Source organism: Homalodisca vitripennis, chromosome 1, assembly GCF_021130785.1.
Source record: "Homalodisca vitripennis isolate AUS2020 chromosome 1, UT_GWSS_2.1, whole genome shotgun sequence".
Lineage (NCBI taxonomy): Eukaryota > Metazoa > Arthropoda > Insecta > Hemiptera > Cicadellidae > Homalodisca > Homalodisca vitripennis.
Window position 1 is genome coordinate 39,259,799 of NC_060207.1, and position 22,076 is coordinate 39,281,874.

At 32.4% G+C, this 22,076-nt stretch overlaps 1 protein-coding gene across 2 annotated transcripts in view; it reads right to left on the reverse strand.

The window, feature by feature from the left end:
- LOC124360085 overlaps nt 1-22,076 on the reverse strand; it is a 54,336-nt gene that overhangs the window by 31,106 nt on the left and 1,154 nt on the right. Inside the window, exon 2 of one of the 2 annotated variants that reach the window (XM_046813378.1) lies at nt 7,326-7,355. The exons of the other annotated variant lie outside the window; for it this stretch is intronic. Within the exon in view, the coding sequence (XP_046669334.1) occupies nt 7,326-7,355 (30 nt within the window). The remainder of the gene's footprint in view (nt 1-7,325; nt 7,356-22,076) is intronic. 2 annotated transcript variants of the gene reach the window in all.

Genomic DNA, 22,076 nt, shown 5'->3' on the forward strand with positions numbered 1-22,076 from the left:
CAATGAAAGCAAAAACATGAACAGAATATAATTTCACTACATAATACACTTTACAGTTAGTAACAAAAATTGAGGATTCTTGCAATACGTTGATCGAATATTTAAAACAATTACGAACATCGGCTAATGTCTCCAACTCTCCATCTTTATTTTCATTATTTTTACAAGACTGGCCATTACATGTATGTTTTGTGGCTGGATGTAAAAATTCAAGCAAAAGTATCTTGAAATTGAAAAATTTTGATATAAACTACCTGTAAGAATTACTTATATATATATATATATATATATATATATATATATATATATATATATATACAGCAAATTTTTTTTTATTTTTAATGTAATTTTTCAGTGGAGTAATTCAAACCTGTGAGAGACAACTTTTTAATTAAGTTCTAAAGATAAATAAATATTTATCAATAAATCAATAAGCTCTTTATTGATAATGCAAATAAAGTGTATAAGAATGTCATAATATGCATCTTTCTAATATTATAAATGTGAACGTTTGAATGGAAGAATGGATGTTTGTCCTTCCTTGTATAAGGAATTTTACACACTTAAAAAACCAACCATCAAGACACATAAATAAACAATTCTACTTTATCTGACGTTAAATCAGTGTTAGATAACCATGTAAAAATTGACTTTTTTGCTGAAAGTGATGATTTTCAGTTTCTTCATCTCGTTGACCAAAAGTGATATAACTATACGCCAGAACCATTTCATCTGATAAAAAAAATTATTCCTACAAAAGCTTTTTTGTTGTAATAGCTTCAGTTATGGCCAGGCATCATTCGCCCAAGTTTCCACCTCCTTGTGAGGTATGTTACGGGGGACAAGGATAAGTGTACTCCTAACCTAATATTGTTTTTTTTAGGTTTTTTTTTGTAACATCTTCTAAACCACTTGAAAACTGTCACAATGGTCTTACAATAAATTGAAGATGATTAAGTTTTAAATCAAATGACATGTAAAACATATTTTCTTCACTTTTTCTTGTAATAAAACATTTAACTTGGTTAAATTTTTAACATTTCTGAAAATCTTAAAATTAATTGTATATTTTTTTTACATATTATCAGAAGTAAACAACATGCAATAAAATAGGAAATATAAAAGATGTAGAGGGGTCTATATCCAGTGGGACCAAAAGTGAAGTTTTGGGACCAATAATGCTTATATAGGCCAATCTTAACTTTGGAACAAATTACATTAACGGAGAATTTCCTCTTAACTTCAATATTTCTTCAACAATTTTAAACTGTAAAGGGTGGAGGAAAAGGAAGAAGAATTATTTGAGATTTCCCCTTGTTTTGAAGGGGTCCGTCTACTTAGATATGATCGTGTGTCAATGTCCGACTCGGATTCGGTCTCTCCCTGAACTGAGGCCATCATTGACAACATCAACTTCTACTGAGTCTGGTGACATAGCATACAATACTGCTCCTTTCAGTAGCCACACATCAGTAAAAATCATATACCAGACATCCTCCAACTGCAGCTTTATGTGCAGACCTTATTGCAGCTGCAAGATATTACTGTCAAACCACTCATTGCATGGAGGAATTCTAATATTTTTTTATGTTTTCGGCAATTCGAAGCTGAGATCCAAGTATAGTTTAGCTTATTTGGTGACCCTCCCTGGGTTAAGGAGGTATATGTAGGTCGATGTTGGAGCTAGCCCTCAAATTATCACCAAAAAGTCTGTACTTCCAGCAATGAGAGCAACCTTCTAATAGTACTGACCATTTTATAACTGTGGCAACGATTTAGTATCAGTGTCCTCAGCAGCTTGCTTGACAGAAGTATTCTCTATTTGAAAGCTATCAGTAAGAAAGGCAATAAGCTGTCCCTGTTTCCTAACACTCAACAGGAATTGCCCCTGATTCATCATGACAACCTTTGACCAATGATTCAGGGCATGGCCTTCCAAGTATACATAACAAAAACAATGAGTGATTGTTGTAATGTCTTTTAAAGTACTCAATGTAATTATTGGAAAATGTTGCTAATTGTTTTCACCATCCAAAACAGAAGAAATCATCTATCGATAAAGCAGGCTGCTTCATATAGGTTACACTCATTTAGAGATGTAAATAAATCATACATAATGGACTTTAGTCTTTCTCATACTTGGTAAAACAGTGACTTGGAATATGGGGCAAGTTCATACTGGAAGAATTCTTTCAATTCGTTGTATGATTTTTTAGGTGGGTGTTACAATGAAATATCGTACCTAGGTCAATGGGGGTGTCTTTCTCATCAGTGTTTAATATTGATGTATATCAACCCTTGCATGTTTTTTACTCTTGCTAGCTCTCCAAACTAAGTTTTCACTGTTAGGTTCTGAAGGCTTATTATCAATCAGTACCAAATGGCTCATTTGATAAGGTAAATCAAACAACTAATGGCCATAGCTAACACTAATGACAGCTAATGATTATGACTGATCCTTGGATTAGGAAATAACTCACTCTTGGTTTAAAAGCTATCTAAGCAGCCGAATGCAGCTTTTGGAGCTAAAAGGAACCACCAATGGTATTAAAACACTGACCAGATCGAAGCCACTAAATGTCAAGAGAGGAGTCCCTCAGGGCTCGGTCTTAGGACCAGTGCAATTCGCTTTGTTTACAGCTGATCTCCCCAACTACATTAGCCAATATAGCAGAGCTATCATGTTTGCCGATGATACCATGCTCCTGTCTAGCAATACGACAGCAGAAGCACTGGAGGTGAACAACTTCATTGCAGTGAGTTTAGCACAAGACTACTGTACCAGCAATGATCTGGTCTTCAAAGAAGACAAAACTACACAGCTAATTATAGGAAAGCTTAAAAATGAAGTCACTGGCCCTCCTAACATTCAAACCCTTGATTCAACAAAACACTTGTTCAAATCTCACTGGTGGTATTTACTTTTTTCAACCTCAATTCTTGTATTTATTGTAATCCTGTCTGAACATAATAATACTTTTATTTACATCTTTCATTTTACTGCTATTTGATATAGTTAACAAATCTCTATATTTTAATTATTTTAATATTAAATGTATTGTGTATGTATTACAGTTATTATTAAGTTACCTTTTATCATTTTAATCTTGTCTAGCTTATAACTTTTGTATTTTAATATTCTAAAATGTATACAGAATTGACTTTTTAAATGTATTTATTGTTGTAATAACTATTTATAAGAGCCTTATTTAAGTTTGTTTATCCTGTTTAGGCTGTTACAAATTTTATTCATTTAATTTTGACAACTGTTTTATTTATAAAGGAACAATATGTCGAAACATAATAAACACCCCTGTGAAGTATGTGGAAAATGTGCAAGCACTTTAACTATATTTGGTAATACCTGTAAATCATGGAATCATTTCAAATGTGTAAATTTAATATACAATAATGCTAAGAATTTGTCAGAAGATTGTAGATCATAAAAATGTCCTAACTGCAAGTAAAAATATGACGAATAAAGAGAAGTTGAAAGGATTGTATGTGACAATTAAAGCATAAAGAGGAAACTAGTAATCTAGAGGATTCTTTCACACTGGCAGCAGAAATTGAACAAGCACTTTTAAGAGAGAACAAAGAGCTAAAACAGGCCCTGCATGAAACCAGCAATGCCAAATCTGTATATGAATTGGAATTTGAAGACAAAATAAAGCAAAAGGAAGAGGAAATTTAAATAATGTTGGAAAAACATAAAGAAAAAGAACTTCATTTATTTAACGTAAGAAATAATTTTGAAAAAGATAAAAAAATAAATATTGAGCTCATATTACGAGCAGAAAAGAACTGTAGAGTAATTTTAAAACAAATAGAATTGACCCATAACAAATGTGAAATAGTCAACAATTCAACTAAAAACATGTATCCTCTATAAGATCTCTATAACTTGCTGCAGAATAAATTAAAAATGAAAATCTAGTTCTGCAAAGTGAACTAGAAGGGTGTAAACAAATCTCAATGTATTCTGTGTTCTCCACCTTTAAAACTGAACACGGAGACCATACAAAACATATTTGCTGACCTAAATAAATGGTAAAAAGTTCCTGTTGCAAATACAAAATGTGTACCTCAAAAAAAATACCTATATGCAAGTCTGAGAGCTACACAACATACCAGAACTATCGTGTCATTTCAATACTGTGCGGTAGATAAAGTTTTGAAACATTACATAGGGAATGGTTTGAATACATATTTAACAGATAACAGTATAATTTATGATTGCTAGTATGGATTTCAACAAAATAAAAGTATAGAAACCTTGTTAAAAGATTTTTCTAATTATGTTAACAAAGAAATGGATAGTGGAAAACAAATATTGGTTACCTTTATAGATTTTTCTAAAGCATTTTATACACTTCAGTTCAATAAAGTAGTTAAATCTCTGAGAGCAGTGGGAATAAGAGGAAATTTTCTTGATTAGTTTGAAGATTAACTAAATAATAGAAAATTGAATATTTAAAGTTGGAAACAGTTTTTCACAGGAATATGATATGACATCAGGAGTACCTCAAGGAAGTATTTTGGGACCAATTTTGTATATAATTTTTATAAATGGTGTAGCAAGTACAATGAAAGTGTAAAATTTATACTTACATTGATGACACAATTTTGGTAACTTGCCATAAAAACATAAAAGAATCTAAGGAAAATATACATTCAAATGAATTTTAATAATCTTATAAGCTGGTTCCATGAAATGGGCTAATTATAAATTCAAATTCAAATGACTTTATTTGTATTATATATACAAAAGGGTGAATTTAGGGCCATAAGGCCCTGTCTTAGAATTAACCCTAAATGGTGCAAAATCAAATTAATAAACAGTCACCGTAATCTAAATGTAAAAATGTTTAAATTAAACATTGTGATTATAACTGTTTACATGCTAAATCATATATATTAAACAATTGTTGTTGTTGTATTTTAGAAAATGTTAAAAGTTTTTAAATATTTAGGTATTCTAGTTAATCACAATTTCAAATGGGATAGGCACTTAGAAAGTGTCATGAAAAAAATTAAATTTAATATTACTGGTTGTTGTAGTAGTAGTATTTTGTTTCTTTTTAGCTGTATTAATCTGTTTTTCCCCACGGACTACATCATACTAAACGACGCTACATCCATTGTACGTATATTACTTAATGTTATTGATTGTGGATAATTTTGTTGTGATTGTTATTGAAAATACATTCCAAATATGATTAAAATAACTTTTATTTATTTATTTTGTTGTTGCTTGAATAGTTTTATCTTAAATTTAAACATGTTTTGGATATATTTTAATAAGTTAAATTATGCATTTGTTTCTTCTATTTGCTTATTGTTGTTGTTATCTTGAAGTACCCATTGTTGTTTATTTAAATTTTTGTTTTGAAATGTTAATTATTGCTATTATTTTGCTTGTGAATATTTGATATGTTAACTTAAAATTTGTATTTATTATTTTTATACTGTTACACTGTATAATTGGAGAGGTGTTTACTACTCTTGTAATAAAACTGCATGGACTTGACCACAAATTAATTTCTAAAAACAGAATTAGTAATTAGTATTAAGTAAAAGTGCAGACAAACCCAAATAGGGGTTTTGAATTTATGAATAAAATGATTTGTAACTGCTGTTATTTCAAAGAATAAATATTTTTTTAATAAAATATTGCCAACAAAATAAATATATTCTATTCTATTCTACCCTATTATTTTGCAAACATGTTTTGATCAAAGTTCTCACCTACAAAACTAACAATTGAAAAATTCCTAACTTCAAAAGCTCTGTTGCAATGAATTGTTCTATCTCCTACAGCTTTTGTACTGAAGAACGTGACAAAATCATTGGCCAGAAAAGGATGGTGGAATTCAATCCACTCTACAAACCTTCTGTGTTATCACTCTGCACTTGAGAATCTGTAGCATCAGTATACTGCTCAAAGGTTATAAATGAAACATTGCAGAAACCCTTGATCATCACTGTAGACATTGTATGAACCCATTTGCTGTGTGCTCTCTGATATGCCTCGCCCATGACTGTGCCTTTCATTATTTTTTCATGAGCACAAAGGGTGCTCAAAATTCCTCTCCATAACTAATTGTACCTCCTAATTTTAAACCTGCCATTTACAAAAACTATATTAGCTTTAATAATAATAGAAACATATCTGAGTGCATTCAACCACTCCCCCACTCTAGAAAAACTCTGATAGTGTTAGAAACTTATGAGAGTCATACTGATAAATTATTTAAGCTATTAAAAGAAAAGAATCTTTTTAGCAATTTCTTTTTAATTTTGACAAATTTAAGGAATAAAATTCCAAGTCTATTACTATTTATAAATCTAATGGTACATATTACTGATTTTACATGGGTCATGCTATAAAATTAATGTGAAAGAACTTCATTTTATATTTTTTACATGTGTACTGCAGCAGATATCTTAGAAAGAAGAAGCACAGTAAGAGTAGTTACTTTCACTCAGTACAGAGGTGCAATGTAGGTGTTAATCATGTATTATAACTAGACAGTTATTGTACAGCAGTTTAACACATTGACTGCGACGACAGCTTATGGCATGAAAGATGTTATCTGCAGTAAAGATGTCAACCTTTTATACCCCTCTATTTCGTCCATCACCAAAACTAGCATGGCTGTCTATTTTTTTCTCAGAGGAAATTTCTCAATCGATTTCATGAAAAACCAGGTTGTAAGCAACGAAACTGGCTCTCGACTCCTAGACTGTTACACCACAATTACTCACTAAGAAAGGGCTATGGACTCAGACTTCAAGACTTCTCTCTATTAGCCTTAAACATTCAACTAAAATCTCCAGGGTATAAGAAAAGGTTTTGGCAAGAATAGAAAATAGAATAACGGAATAACGGAATTAGTAGTTGGTGTATATATTATTCAGAGCAGGTTGAATATTGGGGAGGAATTAGGAAAATTTCAAGAAGGTGTGATTATAAAAAAACTGAAGAAGCGTGTTCATAAGTGGAAGCTACAAGGAAAAAAGAAGTCATGAAGATCACCAAACTACCATAAGTTTTTCAAGTACTAGAGCAGGATATGTTAACCGATGTTCGTAAATAGTTCAGGTAAATTAGTTCATGTTGCCTTGTTTTATTATAAGAAGCTTGTAAATGTGTGAAGTGCAAGGATTCTTATCTTTATCTATTTCTACAAATAGTGGAGTAAATCTAGGAAATGTTAGAGCGGCGAGTTAAAAATAAGAAAAACAAATTGAGGTAAAGGTCAAACTTATTAGAAATAAAAATTTTAAACTCAACAAGCAAAATGGAAGAGAGCATTGCCTACCTGCACTATAATTATACCACTTCACAACATCTGAAATAAATAAATCATGATGTGTAAGATGAAACAATCACATGTAACAATAACACAGTTATCTATATGTACTGTATGTAAGGAAGGAATCATCTGCACAATACAAATAAAAGTAATAAATAGTGACAATGCCTACAATACAAATTGAATATATTGGTAAAAAGGCAAGGTAATAAAAAATTTCAATTAAATGTGCTTTACAGGGGAACAATTAAAGAGCTAAACCTTTACTTTAGTCCCAACTTCTTCTGTACAGGGAATGGATGTTCTACTTTGTAATAAAAATATGACTACATTGCCAGGCATTTAAAATATGAATAAAATAAACATCAGAATTTTGAGGCAATTAATGTCTCTCTAAATAATAACAAAATATTAACTTACATAATAGTCAATCAGAACAGTTACCCATCATCCATAAAGTAAGACAATTAATTATTTCAGCATTAAAAAACCATTGTCATAATTGAAAAAATCATAGTCAGCAAAAACTAACTGTCCTGATAGACTATGGGACAGGTTATCCTTTTTCTAGTAATACATTGATCAGTCTAGGTGGCTGAGAAGTGAATTCCGAAATAATTACTATAGAAAACATTATCTACTGTGATTGATTTCATAGCAACTCCCAAACCCACATTGTTGTAGGTGCTGTATAGCCAAACAGATTCCATAAATAAAAAATTAGAAAAGAACACCCTTCATATTTTATTTATTAAACCTAGTTCTTTCTTCTTCTATTAGGATTATCTCAAGCTAATTTTCAGAACTAAATCTTAGACTAGTATGTCTAATTCTGAAATCTCAGAAACAAAATGGAATAAAACCCCACGAAATCACAAAATATCATGATATTTTGTAAAAATTCAGGTTACCTCATATTGGTCACTTATAACTGTGGCATCCAATTTCAGGGTTCCTACCCTTCTCAAGTTAAAATTAACTAAAATCTAAATTATATTACTAAAATATACATATCATGAAATTTTGCACACACATTCATATTTCCTTAGGAATACATACTAAGAAACAGTTAAGATCTCTGACTTATAGGGTCCACAAAACTGGCCTTCAGAGTTACATACTGTACCTTCAACTCAATTTGTAGTACCTACTAAACGAAATACTATGATATTATTCATAAACAATCATTCTTATTTCAGAGCTTCTAAGAAATAGTTTATGACAGTCTATGACTTCAAGGTTCCAGCCTATTTGCCTTTAAATGTACAACATTCAATAAATTAGAAGGTTTCAAAGAAAGGGGTTGTATTTCAATGCTGGCCATTCCTTATATCAGTAATGCTTGAGATGTCATTTAAAAAAAGAGTTGCCCATGACTCATCTATTGTAATGTGAAGAAACGAGTATGGAACTGCTGGTAACAGTTTTCAGGTATGTTATTTCATTCTTGTTTTATCTGATGAAAAAAAGAGAATAGAAATGTACAAGAATTTGGTTCTATAAACGCTTTCTAGCAATGAAAATTTAAATTCATATTTCGAAGATACAAGAAGAAGAACAAAGCCAGTTCTTGAGTCATACACGATACTTCTAAAATAGTAAACCAATCATTCATCTTATCTGAACTGGAGAATACAGGAAAGCTTACTTGTTATATTGACTCTTAACTCTATGCCATGGGACATTACGTGCAGAGAGGCAATTTGACAAACCCTGCCTGCTATAGAACAGTGTCTTTACTTCCAAATTTTTCAAAATTATTTAAACATGATGAGTATATTCAACTTTTAAACCTTTAAGCATCCACCAACACATTTCAATCATTTAATTATTTATTTGGCCATTATACACATGTTGGAGCTATAAAATATGTCACAGTTAGTTTAGTTATGTAATTTTTTAAATATTTATACACTATTTATTATTATCTGAAGAAGTATGCTAAAGACATACGAAAATTCATAAAAAGTTTACCAATATTTGGTTTTTGATTTTTATTTTTGCATGAAGAGAATACATATTGATATATATATATATATATATTTAGAGAGGGTGATTCATGAAGTTCTCCCCCCCCCCACTTCTACAGCACATTGTACTAGTAAAAATAATGAAAAAATGTTATATAAACATAGGTCCGAAAACGCTTCGTTAGCGAGTTTAACAGCTAGCGAAAGATTTCGCCTGAATTCCTGGGTAAAGATTAAAATAAAGCCATACTGAACTTTTGGAAAGGTTAATTAAGTAAGAAATATCGTGGATTCTTATGTATTTTTACCTGATAAAGCTAATAAAATAGGTTTCAGAACTGTACCTGTAGTAGTTTTTGAGGGATTCAGGGTTAAATGCAAAAAATTGGGGCACGAAACAATGTTTTTTTAAGTTTGATGTACAATAACTTTGTTAAATTGGTAATAAATACATGAAATCAACAAACATTAATTGTAGAGAATTTAATTCTGAGAAAAATTGATATAATCAAAGTCTAAAATAAAAACAGAAATAAGTACCAACAAATTGATTTTATTCAGTGTAATACATTACTAGTTTTAAGCAAAATTAATCAGGTTGGGCCAAACCGTACGCACCTTTTTATAATAGATGTTCGAAAATGAGGCCATCATTATCAATACATTTTGCAGCACGTTCGTGTATTGCTTTTTGTTGCGTTTCTTAATTTTTCAGGACTTCCCTGTATCTGCACAGCCGAATCCATAATACAGGCAATTAATTCATCACGAGAATTCACTTTTGTCTTGTATACAATGTCTTTCATCCATCCCCAGATGCAATAATCCAATGGAGATAGATCTGGTGATCTTGGTGGCCAAGGGTGAGGCCCTCCACGACCAATCCAGTGTCCAGGAAATTGATGATTTAAGTAAGCAGAAACGCACGTGAAAAGTGGGAGGGTGCTCCGTCATGCTGGAGGTACAAATTTTGTCTGAGATGTAAAGGAACATTCTCTAACAGCTGCGGCAACTCTTCTTGAAGGAAATGCAAATAGAACTCAGCATTTAGGCGTCCAGGTAATATGAAAGGTCCAATCAGCCGATTGTGCAAAAGGCCACAACAGACATTGACGCTAAATCGGTGTTGAAAGTTCTGTTCCACTACCTCATGTGGATTTTCTTCTGCCCATGAGTGTTCATTGTGCAAGTTATTGACACCATCCCGAGTGAATTGTGCCTCATCCGTAAACAAAATACGCTTGTAGAGTTGATTATAATATTCAAAAAGTTGCAAAAACTCCAAAGCGAAGCGGACCCTTCCCCTAGCTGTAGATGTTGAACCTTTTGTTTATGAAACGGATAAAATTTGTTTTCGATTAAGTGACCTCCACACCGTTGACTGCGAAACTCCTATCCGCCTAGAAATACGTCGTGTACTTACACCTGGACTGCGATGAACAGCATTAATAACAATATCATCATCAAGTTGGACAGCTCGTTCATAATTGGTTTCTAGTACTTGGTAGTGATCCTGTTTCCTGAAGAGTACGAAAAGTTCCTGAAATTGTTTTGGTATTTGGAATCCTCCTATTAGGGTAACGTAGTTCATATTCTTCTACAGCAGCTCTAGCATTACCATTACAGTAACCCAAAATAAAAACCATATCAGCGTATTCCTCTGATGTAAATAAGTAAGGCATTTTTTCGCTGAATAAACAATCGAATTATAACTCACAGAAAAATTGCATTTAATAACACGATTCACAGAACCCGATCTCTGCTGTAGCTTGCAAAACACCACTAATACACAGTTCTAACGTAACAGTACAGAATACCATTGTTGATCAGCTGTTATTCGTGCGTTACCAACTTAGAAATTAATAAAACAAAAAACTGCATTTCGATGATTAGTAAACAATAATGGGAAAATGTTTGCTTCATTTATTTCGAACATTTGAATGTAAATTTTTTATTTAAAAATAATTTCAACGTAATAAAACATGATATTTTTTATTTACAAACAAATTTATTTAGCAGTTAATCTTGTTTTCTCAATTTATCTCATCATTAAAGAACAAACATTTTGTTTTTTTGTTTTATTTTAACTAAATACCGTACGGTAATTCTTTACAGCTAGTAATCGATTTTTTTGGTACTTATTTTCTGTTTTATTTTAGACTTTGATTATATAATTTTTCTCAGAATTAAATTCTCTACAATTAATGTTTGTTGATTTTATGTATTTATTACCAATTTAACAAAGTTATTGTACATCAAACTTAAAAAAAACATTGTTTCGTGCCCCAATTTTTTGCATTTAACCATGAATCCCTCAAAAACTACTACAGGTACAGTTCTGAAACCTATTTTATTAGCTTTATCAGGTAAAAATACATAAGAATCCACGATATTTCTTACTTAATTAACTTTTCCAAAAGTTCAGTATGGCTTTATTTTACTCTTTACCCAGGAATTCAGGCGAAATCTTTCGCTAGCTGTAACTCGCTAACGAAGCGTTTTCGGACCTATGTTTATATAACATTTTTTCATTATTTTTACTAGTACAATGTGCTGTAGAAGTGGGGGGAGAACTTTCATGAATCACCCTGTATATATATATATATATATATATATATATATATATATATATATATATATAAAATTCCAATAAACATTGAATCACAAAAAGTACTTGCTCCGCCGGGACTCGAACCCGGATCTCTCACTTGCCGGGTGAATGTTCTACCATTATACCACAGAGCCCTCACTTCACTTTTTACGATTCAATTATTTTGTATTTGGCCGTTTCTTTCACATTATAATATATATATATATATATATATTATAATGGCCTACCTATAAGGTAACTACGTATTTACAACTAACAAATCATGTCACTAAAACTTTAATTCATATACTCATCTGTGGAGCAAAAGGCCATTATTTTAAACCATCTAATAGCAGAGTTTTAAAAGCAGATATACAAGTTTGCTAATAAAGAGAGGTAATTTATTATAAAAATATACTGTTTGATAATTGTGGCAGCACAACAATTTAATTTACCTATTGAAGGAGGTACAACATTGTGAGTTTTTAGTGCTGTATGACTAATTATGATACAGTATTAAAGTTACCAAACATTTTTTATAGAAAATATATACGGTGATCACACTGTCTAATTTGAAGTCTTAAAACTACTTATACATGATTCTTGCTCTGACATACCAACCATTAACTTTCATCTGTAGAACACTTTGGAAGCATACAGCAGCAATGAGTTAAAAATAAAAAGGCCATTATAAGTAGTAATTGGTATTTGTTACTCACACAGTTTTTAAGTTTCCTTATCACGTATATAGTTCTAGAAAACCTCTTACATAGATACTTATGTACAATTGCCAAGTAAATTTACTATCTAGACACATGTCCAACAATTTTACAGACTCAGTTTCATTTCTAAATTGAGTACCGTAATATTAAAAAATGAAAAGTAGTTGAACTCTTTACTATTATTACCATTTTGCGACAACTTGACCATTTATTAACTGACTGACTGACGCAAATTTCGATGATAGACATTCACCAATAAAAATAAATTTACTGCTCATATTACCAACCACAATGGTCAATATGTTACGATTGCAAGCTCTTGGGTCATTTACATGATCAGTTGTCCTTGAGTTTGACATAGTTTTCAATTCAGTTATCACCAGTTGTTATTTTGAGTAACCCATGTCTGCAGTTTTCATGATTTTGTACCTCAAATACATATTTTGCTGTTGAGAATTTATATTATAACACATTTTTTTATTTATCTGTTTATGTAACTTATACAAACAGTATCTTCAATAAAAAGCTAAATAAAAACTTATTACTGCATAAAAATCATTTAGTTTATTATTGTAATGATAACCAAGCAAAAACTTCCAATTTTGCACTTTTCCATATGTATAAACATAAAATACCTACATGACGTTATAACTCATATTTCTGTATTCATGAAAATATTTTCTACAATTTGGGTATTCTGGATTTTGACAGAATGTAATATTTCAATTACTCAAGATATTTTTTCCTAACTCTTATTTTACTTCAAATGATATTTTCAAAAGCTATTGCAATTTCTAATTAAAACAATATTTTTACATTTCACAATTATATAGTCTGATTTTCTGACTCTTCACAAAAATATTATAAACGACACTATCTATTAAAGTTATATATAAAATTATTTATGAATTTAATAAAGAAATCTGCAAAATCCATCAAAACGCGTGAGAACTTAAGAAAATATGATGGATGCTCCCAGTATTAAAATACTTACAAGACAATAAGAAAAGGAAATTTTACATGAACTGCTGCAAATTTTTAAACTGGAAGATCTGCATTAACCACATCTGTTAGTGATTCAATGGATTCCATGTAATTAAAGGAGAAAATGTAATTGTAGTTACTAGATCTCAAGCAATAGATACAACTTGTCATGAAATTGTAATTTTAAAGCCCTTATGGTCTCAAAATTAATGAAAATGGAACTGAGATGGATTGCTCATATTTAAAAGACCGAAAATGCTATGTTGAAATATAAAATTTAACAAACTATCTTTCTAAAAAAACCTAACTTTTTCAGAATTGAAAGAAGTACAAATTATAGTGTTTCTCAAAGGGCCCATTTCAGGTCTTCTCCTATTCCTTTATAACAGAATTATGAGAAAAGAAAAAGTGCATCATGTCTCTATAATGACAGAGCAATCATTAAAATTTCAAGTAAAAATCAAGAAAATACAAAATTAGATTCTACAGATAAAATTTTTTAAATATAAGCATTTTCCTAAATGTAATCAAATTTCATTTTATTTCTCTTTATGCAAAAATATCATAATTGTAATTCAATTCAAAAATTGTTTATAGTACATTATTATAGACCAAGTTCATTACAAAAACTTTTTTGGACTCATAAAGAATGGCAACTGACTTAGCGTGATTATAATAGATCGGTACCTTTGAGTTATCCAATGGCCACTATTTTTGGACATTTTATCCTTACCGGGAACCTAAAAAACTATATTGTTAGATCAAAAGTGTGGCATTCTCCTACCTTGTACTGTATTATATGAGGAGATTTCCATTGAAATGAATTCCTCTGAATCGTATTTCAGTCTTAATTAACACCCCTAACTTTAAAACATGCCACATATATTTGGACAATGGCTAATTCCAGATTTAAATTTATCTATTTTTATTTGTAAAGATTCTTATCATTTAGCTTATTTAATTTTTAGGCATTTCATTTAAGGAGGAGCTCTTTTTATTGAAAATCAAATTATTACTGAACAAGAAATGCACAATTCTCAAATAATTTTAAGTTTACTTCAAGAGACATTTCGACATCCAAGATGCCATGGTATCTTGCATGTCGTAAAGCGTCATAAAATAAATTTAAAATTATTGGAGAATTTTGTATTTCTTCTATAGCAATAGTTTTTTAGGCATGTTTTTATAGTAACAATAAAGGAGGGCTCTCACCAAAGCATTAATTTATGAATCTACTTTAAAGAATTCTTTTGTATTTAACACGTGAGCCTGTCTCATTACTTTTAATGGTAACAGGTTAAATGTCATGATTTTAAGAGTAGGGTGGAAGTGGAAGTATTTCATATATTTATGAAAATATATCACTCCTACGCATATCATAATTGTGTGTTTCTTAAAACTAGAAATTCCTGAAATTTATGATTAATTTAATGCCGAATTTAATGGTTGAGGTATTTTCTTCTTAAGGTATTTCATTATTTTCCTCAGAAGGTGGCCTGCCTGTCTTCGAATATGCCATTGGTCCTATCATATTACATGAATTCCAATAGAACAAAAGTATGATCAGGAATAATTAAGTGTAAAATATTGCAGGAATAGGAAAGTGATCAGGGAATTTTGCAAAAGTCGTTTGTTAGTCCTGTATAGCACTTAACTAATCGCAACCTGGAAAAGCACTGGTGCTTTCCAGTAACTGAGTTGGTCTAGAACACCTGATATAGAGTCCCTACGTAACTTTCCTTTACTAAGCACACTTAATCCTGTGTCTCACCCTACCTCACCTTCACTGGCAGAGGGCGGTGGATGTTGGAACTGGTCAGCTGATTAACTCATATCACCAGCCCTGTGACTGAGGACAGCCCAGGAGGTTGTATGCTGATGCCCACACCAAGCCAAACCACAAGTCTCGGTCATATGACAGAGAAAAATCGAGAAAGGTGCTTGGTGGCTTTCCCATCAAAATACTACAATAGCCCTGACATGGATGACAGTAGCGTTATGAATTCCATGCAGAGATCAACTCGGACAAGTAATAATGTTTTTCTACTGTTCCAAGGTTTTGGTATACTAAAAACTGATAAGTTAAGATTAAAAAAAAAATAAAAGTACAGAACTGGCATTGACTTTGTTGATGGGGTTAAGGGTGTTTTGGATGGACCGCAGTCTACAGCGTGTATTTTCTGTGATTAATCATAGGCGTTTGACTGTGTCAATTACAGCTTGCTATTAAAGAAATTGAGCTTTATAAGCAGGGCCCGGATTAACCAGTAGGCTAAGTAGGCTGCAGCCTAGGGCGCGGAGACCGGTGACGATTTTAGGGGGGCGCTTCGGAGTTCAAGACGAAGTGCTTTTTACATGTAGTAAATAAAATGGTATGGTCTAAAACTTCACTATACATTTTTGTACATTATTTACACATCCACCTAGACCTTAGATTTACTCCATTTACTTAAAAATAACTATTAAGTAGAAAAAGAAATTAATTAATAGCGATTAGTGACAACGCATAGTAAATTATCGTAACGGTAGGGAAACTAAAAGGGAAATTTTGCTTCGCGCGAGGGGCGCCGCCGGCCGCCGCCCTTCGCCGTTTGCAACACTGACGCTCTCTGACAGATAGAGACAGAGTGTAGCTGCAGCTGCAGTCAGTCGTCTCCTCGTCTGCACTGTTTGTTTTAGGCCTATGGCCTATGAATTATTTGGACTTTCGTTGTGATTAATTGGTGTCATTGCTCGTTATTATAAACACTGACATTTATTCGTAAGTCGAGTAGAGTGTTTGATACTGAAATATTAGAAGAAGCAGTGGTTTGCTTGTTTTTACATATGTAGGCTACATTATGAGTAAAAAACCAAGTGGTTCCGATACCGTAAACGGGCCCGGGAGCGTAACGAACGGGAAAAGTGCTCTTCTAAATAAAATTCATAGACTAGACGATTTTTTCAAATAAACCCGAAAACTCCCAGTTGTTCTGCTGAGACATTGCCGGTCGTCACGGGAACTGAACGTAACGTTGTGAGTGAGGACAGCGGTGTTATAGTGGAAGTGGAACGTGATTCAGCAGCCTGCCAGTGCCACTGCTACTGATGTCTCAGACACCACAACGGAAATTGCACCTGTACACGTCCCTTCACCACCATCAACCGAGCAAATAGCAGATTTGGGACATCAGTTGCAAGATTGTGTACCAGCAAATAAAGAGGTAACCGATTCAAAAAATCTTGATGATCCCGCTTTATGGCTGGTAAATGAGGCATTGCGTGAATACTTTGCAGTGCACACATCAATCAAAATGACAGTGGGGATTTTTCCAATCAAAGCGGCAGTATTCTGACCAAAACCGTTATTTTGAACAAAGCTTGTTTTTCAAAAAACTTGTAAATGGAGAGATTGTAAAAAGAACTCATTTAGTTTATTCCAAATCAACTGGCTATGTATACTGTGCTCCTTGTAAGCTCTATGGGGGGACGACTGCCTTAGCTACATGCGGCTTTTAATGATTGGAAAAAATTTCACACAAAATTCAAGAACATGATAATAGTCTTAGAGCACAGAGAATGTGTGAACAAATATTTGACCCGGATGAATGCACCTCAGAGAATTGATGCAAAACTACTTGAGCAGCATCAAGTAGAAGTGAAGTATTGGAGAGATGTATTGTCAAGAGTTGTTGAAGTAGTTAGGTATTTAACTTCTCGAGGGCTTCCGTTTTATGGTGAAAATGAAATTTTGGGGTCAACCAGTAATGGTAATTTCCTTGGCTGTATCGAGCTTTTGTGCAAATTTGATCCTTTCATGCTGACCATGTTGCTCGTTTCGGAAATAAAGGTAAAGGAGTGCCCTCATACTTATCTTCCACGATCGTTAACGAGTTTATTACTCTGTTAGCTGACAATGTTAAATCCAAAATCGCGTCAGATATCAAGAATTCTAAGTATTTTTCGATTATTGTCGACTCTACTCCAGATGTTTCCAATGTGGATCAATTGACTTTTGTCATTCGTTTTGTAGCACCTGACGGGTCAACCTAATGAGCGGTTCATAACGTTCATCCCAAATTGTGGCCATAAAGGGGAAGATATGGAGAAGGCTGTGATAAATACTCTTGAAAGTTTGAACTTAAATATCAGTGACTGTAGAGGTCAGAGTTACGACAATGCAAGTAACATGTCTGGGTGTTACAAGGGGCTTCAAAATCGAATCAAAGAGCAAAATCCTCTTGCTCACTACGTTCCTTGCGCAGCTCATTCGTTACAGCTAGTAGGTTCGACCGCTGCAGAAAGTAGTAGTAGTTTCTGTTGAATATTTTGCCCTGGCACAGCAAATGTACAACTTTTTCCATTCATCTACACACAGATGGGAAATTCTCTTGTCGCAATATGACAAAGAATGTTTGACAGTCAAGACCCTTTCAAAAACTCGCTGGAGTGCAAGAGCAGATGCCAGTAAAGCCATGCACAAGTCATATAAACAAATAATCGCAGCGTTACAAGACATCACTTCAAACGAAGAAAATAAAAAAGACGTACGACTTGAAGCCAAACAACTGATAGAGAAGCTCCAGTCTTTGGAAATGACCATGATGATTTGTTTTTGGAATAAAGTACTCATGAAGTTTCATGACATCAGTGTACGACTTCAATCTGAAGATGGAGACTTAGATCAGACAGCACTTTCGTACAAGCTCCTAGAGTCTTTTCTAAGTTCATTAAGAAAATGAGGAACAATTTTCTAACTTTGAAAGTGAGGCAAAGCTTATGTGCAATTCTCAAGAGTATAAACAAGACAATACAAGGAAAAAGAAACCAAAAAATCCCTTTTGGAGAAAGCAAAGAGGGCACACTGAGTTTGATGGGCGGAAATCATTCCTGATAAATTGTTACTACAAAGCAATTGATTCACTCCTAGGGCAACTAACAAGGAGAAAATCAATTTATGTCCACACTACGAGACTCCTTCAACTTTTTATAGAATTTGAATAAAATTGAGAGTTCAATCTTGAAGGAAAAGGCAACAAAGCTAATGAATGAATATTGAACAGACCTAGATGATTCATCTTCCAGATGAGTGTTTGTATCTTCAAAAATTTTTAAAAGATGATAATACATTCTATGAAGAGGAAAATGTACTGTCAGACAGAATGGAGGAAAAGAAGAAAAGTCAAACCGACCGGGACTAAAGCCTACAGGCTATTGAAACATGTAAAAACCCTAAAACTTGAATCTCTTTTTCCGAACGTGGAAGTGGCATTGCGGATCTTCTTGAGCATGGCGGTGTCTAATTGCAGCGGAGAAAGATCCTTTTCTGCTCTTACTCGAGTCAAGAGAATTATTTGAGGTCGACTCTACGGCAAGAAAAAAACTCCAGGCACTCGCTCCCTTATTTTATAGAAAGTGACTATGTACAGCTCGTTCCGTTTGATGACTTGATCGATGCGTTTGCCTCATCAAAAGCACGGAAGAAAGACTTTGTTTAATCAGGGAATATATCGTCATGAGAAACTAAAAAGTTCTTTTGTTAACAGTAGGCCTAATAATTTTATAGTTCTAGCTCATTGTTTGTTGTTGTGATAAATGTTCAAGTCACCAAGTTGTATACCAAAGTCTAATGTCATTTCTATGTAACATAATGTACTTGAATAAACCAGAGAAAGTTTGATGACCAATTTGACCATGTTCATTGATTTATTATAAATCCTTTTCAGTGATTTACAGTTTAAAACGCTAATTAAACAGGCTATACGTAGCTACTAAGCTTTCTTATTAAAATGGACAACAATAAAATCTCCATTATTATGGCAGCATTTATACTGAAGTAAGAGATAAAATTCACATAATTTTAACAGCCTTAAAATTACAGTATGCATTTTAATTTATTTTGAAAAAAATAAGCCTACAGATTTTTTGAAAGTAACATTACAAAGTGCTGAACTTTGAATTTTGTGACTATTTAATGATAGTAATCTACAAAAAAATGTATAAGAATTAAAAACTCATGTAAGGTTTGGCTGTAGCTAGGACACATTTTTGTATGTCCTACAAAACCAGTGGGTAAATAAGAAACCCCTTGATTCTCTTAAAGAATGTACCTACATACAAGTCTACAACAATAGACCATATTCCATTTTAAAGATACAATAAATGCTCAGCGGTAAGCATCCTTTCCCTTTGCAAGTTTGCACTTTTCTATAATTTTGCTGTTTTTGTTCGTTTGTTTGTGTGTTTTTAGGAAATGACAGCAAACAGCATAGTTCTTTTAAACCGTTGAATTTGAACATATTACATAGCAGTTTATACATACATGTATCATTAGACCTTTGAACAATAATTAAAGTTTATAGTTAGTTGCTGAATGTTGTTCTTTTCCTAAAGTTTAATACTCTAAATGGCCTCTCTCTGTAATGGTCTTTTAAATTTAAGTAAGTTGAAATTTATTACAAAAATATAATATGGCCCGCTATACAGCAGAACACTTTTTATTAATTGAAAATTGACAGAGGGAAGCCGGCCGGAAACCGTTGGGGGGGGGGGGGCGCGAAGTACCAAGATAGCCTACGGGCGCCAAAAACCTTAATCGGTGCCCTGTTTATAAGAATAAAGGACAAAGCACTAATCTATATATATATATATATAAATGCGAATGTTTGTTTGTATGTTCCGTTATAACTCTGGAACCAATGCACGAAACATCGTGAAATTTTGTACAGTGATTCTACACGTTCCTGGAAGTAACATAGGCATACTTTTAGAGAGAGAAACATTAATCTTTTAATTATAAATTGTTGTTGATGTTGGAGTGTTTTATATTTGATCCGACAGACTGCGGTACAACACGTAATACAAAGCGAACTGATACTTAACAGCTGTTAAATACTTTCAGCTGAAGTTCATCAAAGAGGCAGAAACATTTGTTTACATTTAAAATTCCGAAAATGTTTATTGTAAAGTGCTTGATCAGTAGTGTAATGCAGGTTGCATAGAGGACGTCATTGCCTAATTTTAAATTCAGATTGCACCAATGATCAATAAACTATCTAATGCAATGAAAATACTATTAAACGCTATTATGAAAATAACCTCATTGTACAAATCCGTGAATGTTTGCACATAAGGTAATCGAATTTGGTTACAACGAAGTTAAATGAAAAGAGCTGAAAGAAGACACTTTATGATCAAAATTGGGTTTCTTTGATACATTTTCTTGAAGGCACACTCCTAAATAATACTGGAAATATCTTAGACAGAAAAGTAATTTTAACAGACTGAATTTGGTTCTTTATAACCTAATTAGTTTACCGAGATTCATCCATATACATTTATTGTTCTGAATAACTTATCAACACCTAGCAAAAACCACGAATGATAGAGGCAGGAATATGTACCACCTTCACAATGCGCCCAAGAGACTCAAGGAACGACTATCAATTATCTCAGCAATGCTTAAAATGTGATAGAAAAAGAATAAGTGAATATAGTGTACTGTTTTCAACGGGAAATTGCGTGCAAAGCCGCGGGCAACTGCTATTACTTATTAAATCATACTTAAGTGATAGGTTTCAAAGAACAATTGTTACCGAAAACTCAAACAAATCAATCAAAATGGCAAAAGGTTTCATTTGGTGTATGACAAGGCTCCATTCTTGGACCTACCCTTTTCATTATATATTTTAATAATTTGCCAGAAGACGCTAAAACAAGCTTTACACTTTTTGCTGATGATAGCAATGTTTTGATTTATGAAAATTCTCTTATAAATCTTGGTTTGTCAATAAGAACACTCTCGAAGAACTAATAAATTGGTTTTAAAAAATGACCCACTATGGTATATTTAAGTGAAATGTTGAGTAATAATATTGGACAGTTTTATCACAATACGACATGTGTATTTTATTTAAGAATATTATTCTTCTGTTTAATGTATAACTATTTATTAATGTGTATATTTATTTATTTGACAATGCACAAATTTGTAATAAATTTATAGCTTATATATTTGAGTTAAGGACATTTCTTGTGTGTTTTTTAATGTTATCGTTATTAATATACATTTAGTTATGACGATACATTAATTTGTTGTTACTTTTGTAAACTAAATAATTGAATTCAATTGAGTTCATGGAAGAAATGTGAGTTTCCATGTCCTTGTGATGATGGCATTGGACTAAAGGATTTGAGTTATAGATACCGCAGGATCAAATCATGTCCGAGACCATTGCACTTTTTATTAATGATGTCCACTTTGTACTAAACCTATTTTCCTCCTTATTTTTTTTTAGAAGATCCTCAGTCAGGCCAGTGGCCTATGAGGACACTAATGCTAGAAGAGGGTGTCAGCTCCCCGATTTTTTACTAAGAGTGAATAGATCTATTATTAGGTACTCCATTGATGTTGAGGATCTAGAAACATGTCCACTTTTTGAATTTAAGATAGGTTTATTATCACCAATGTTTGTCAAACTCTAGAGTATTTTCAACAGATGCTCTGGCAGCA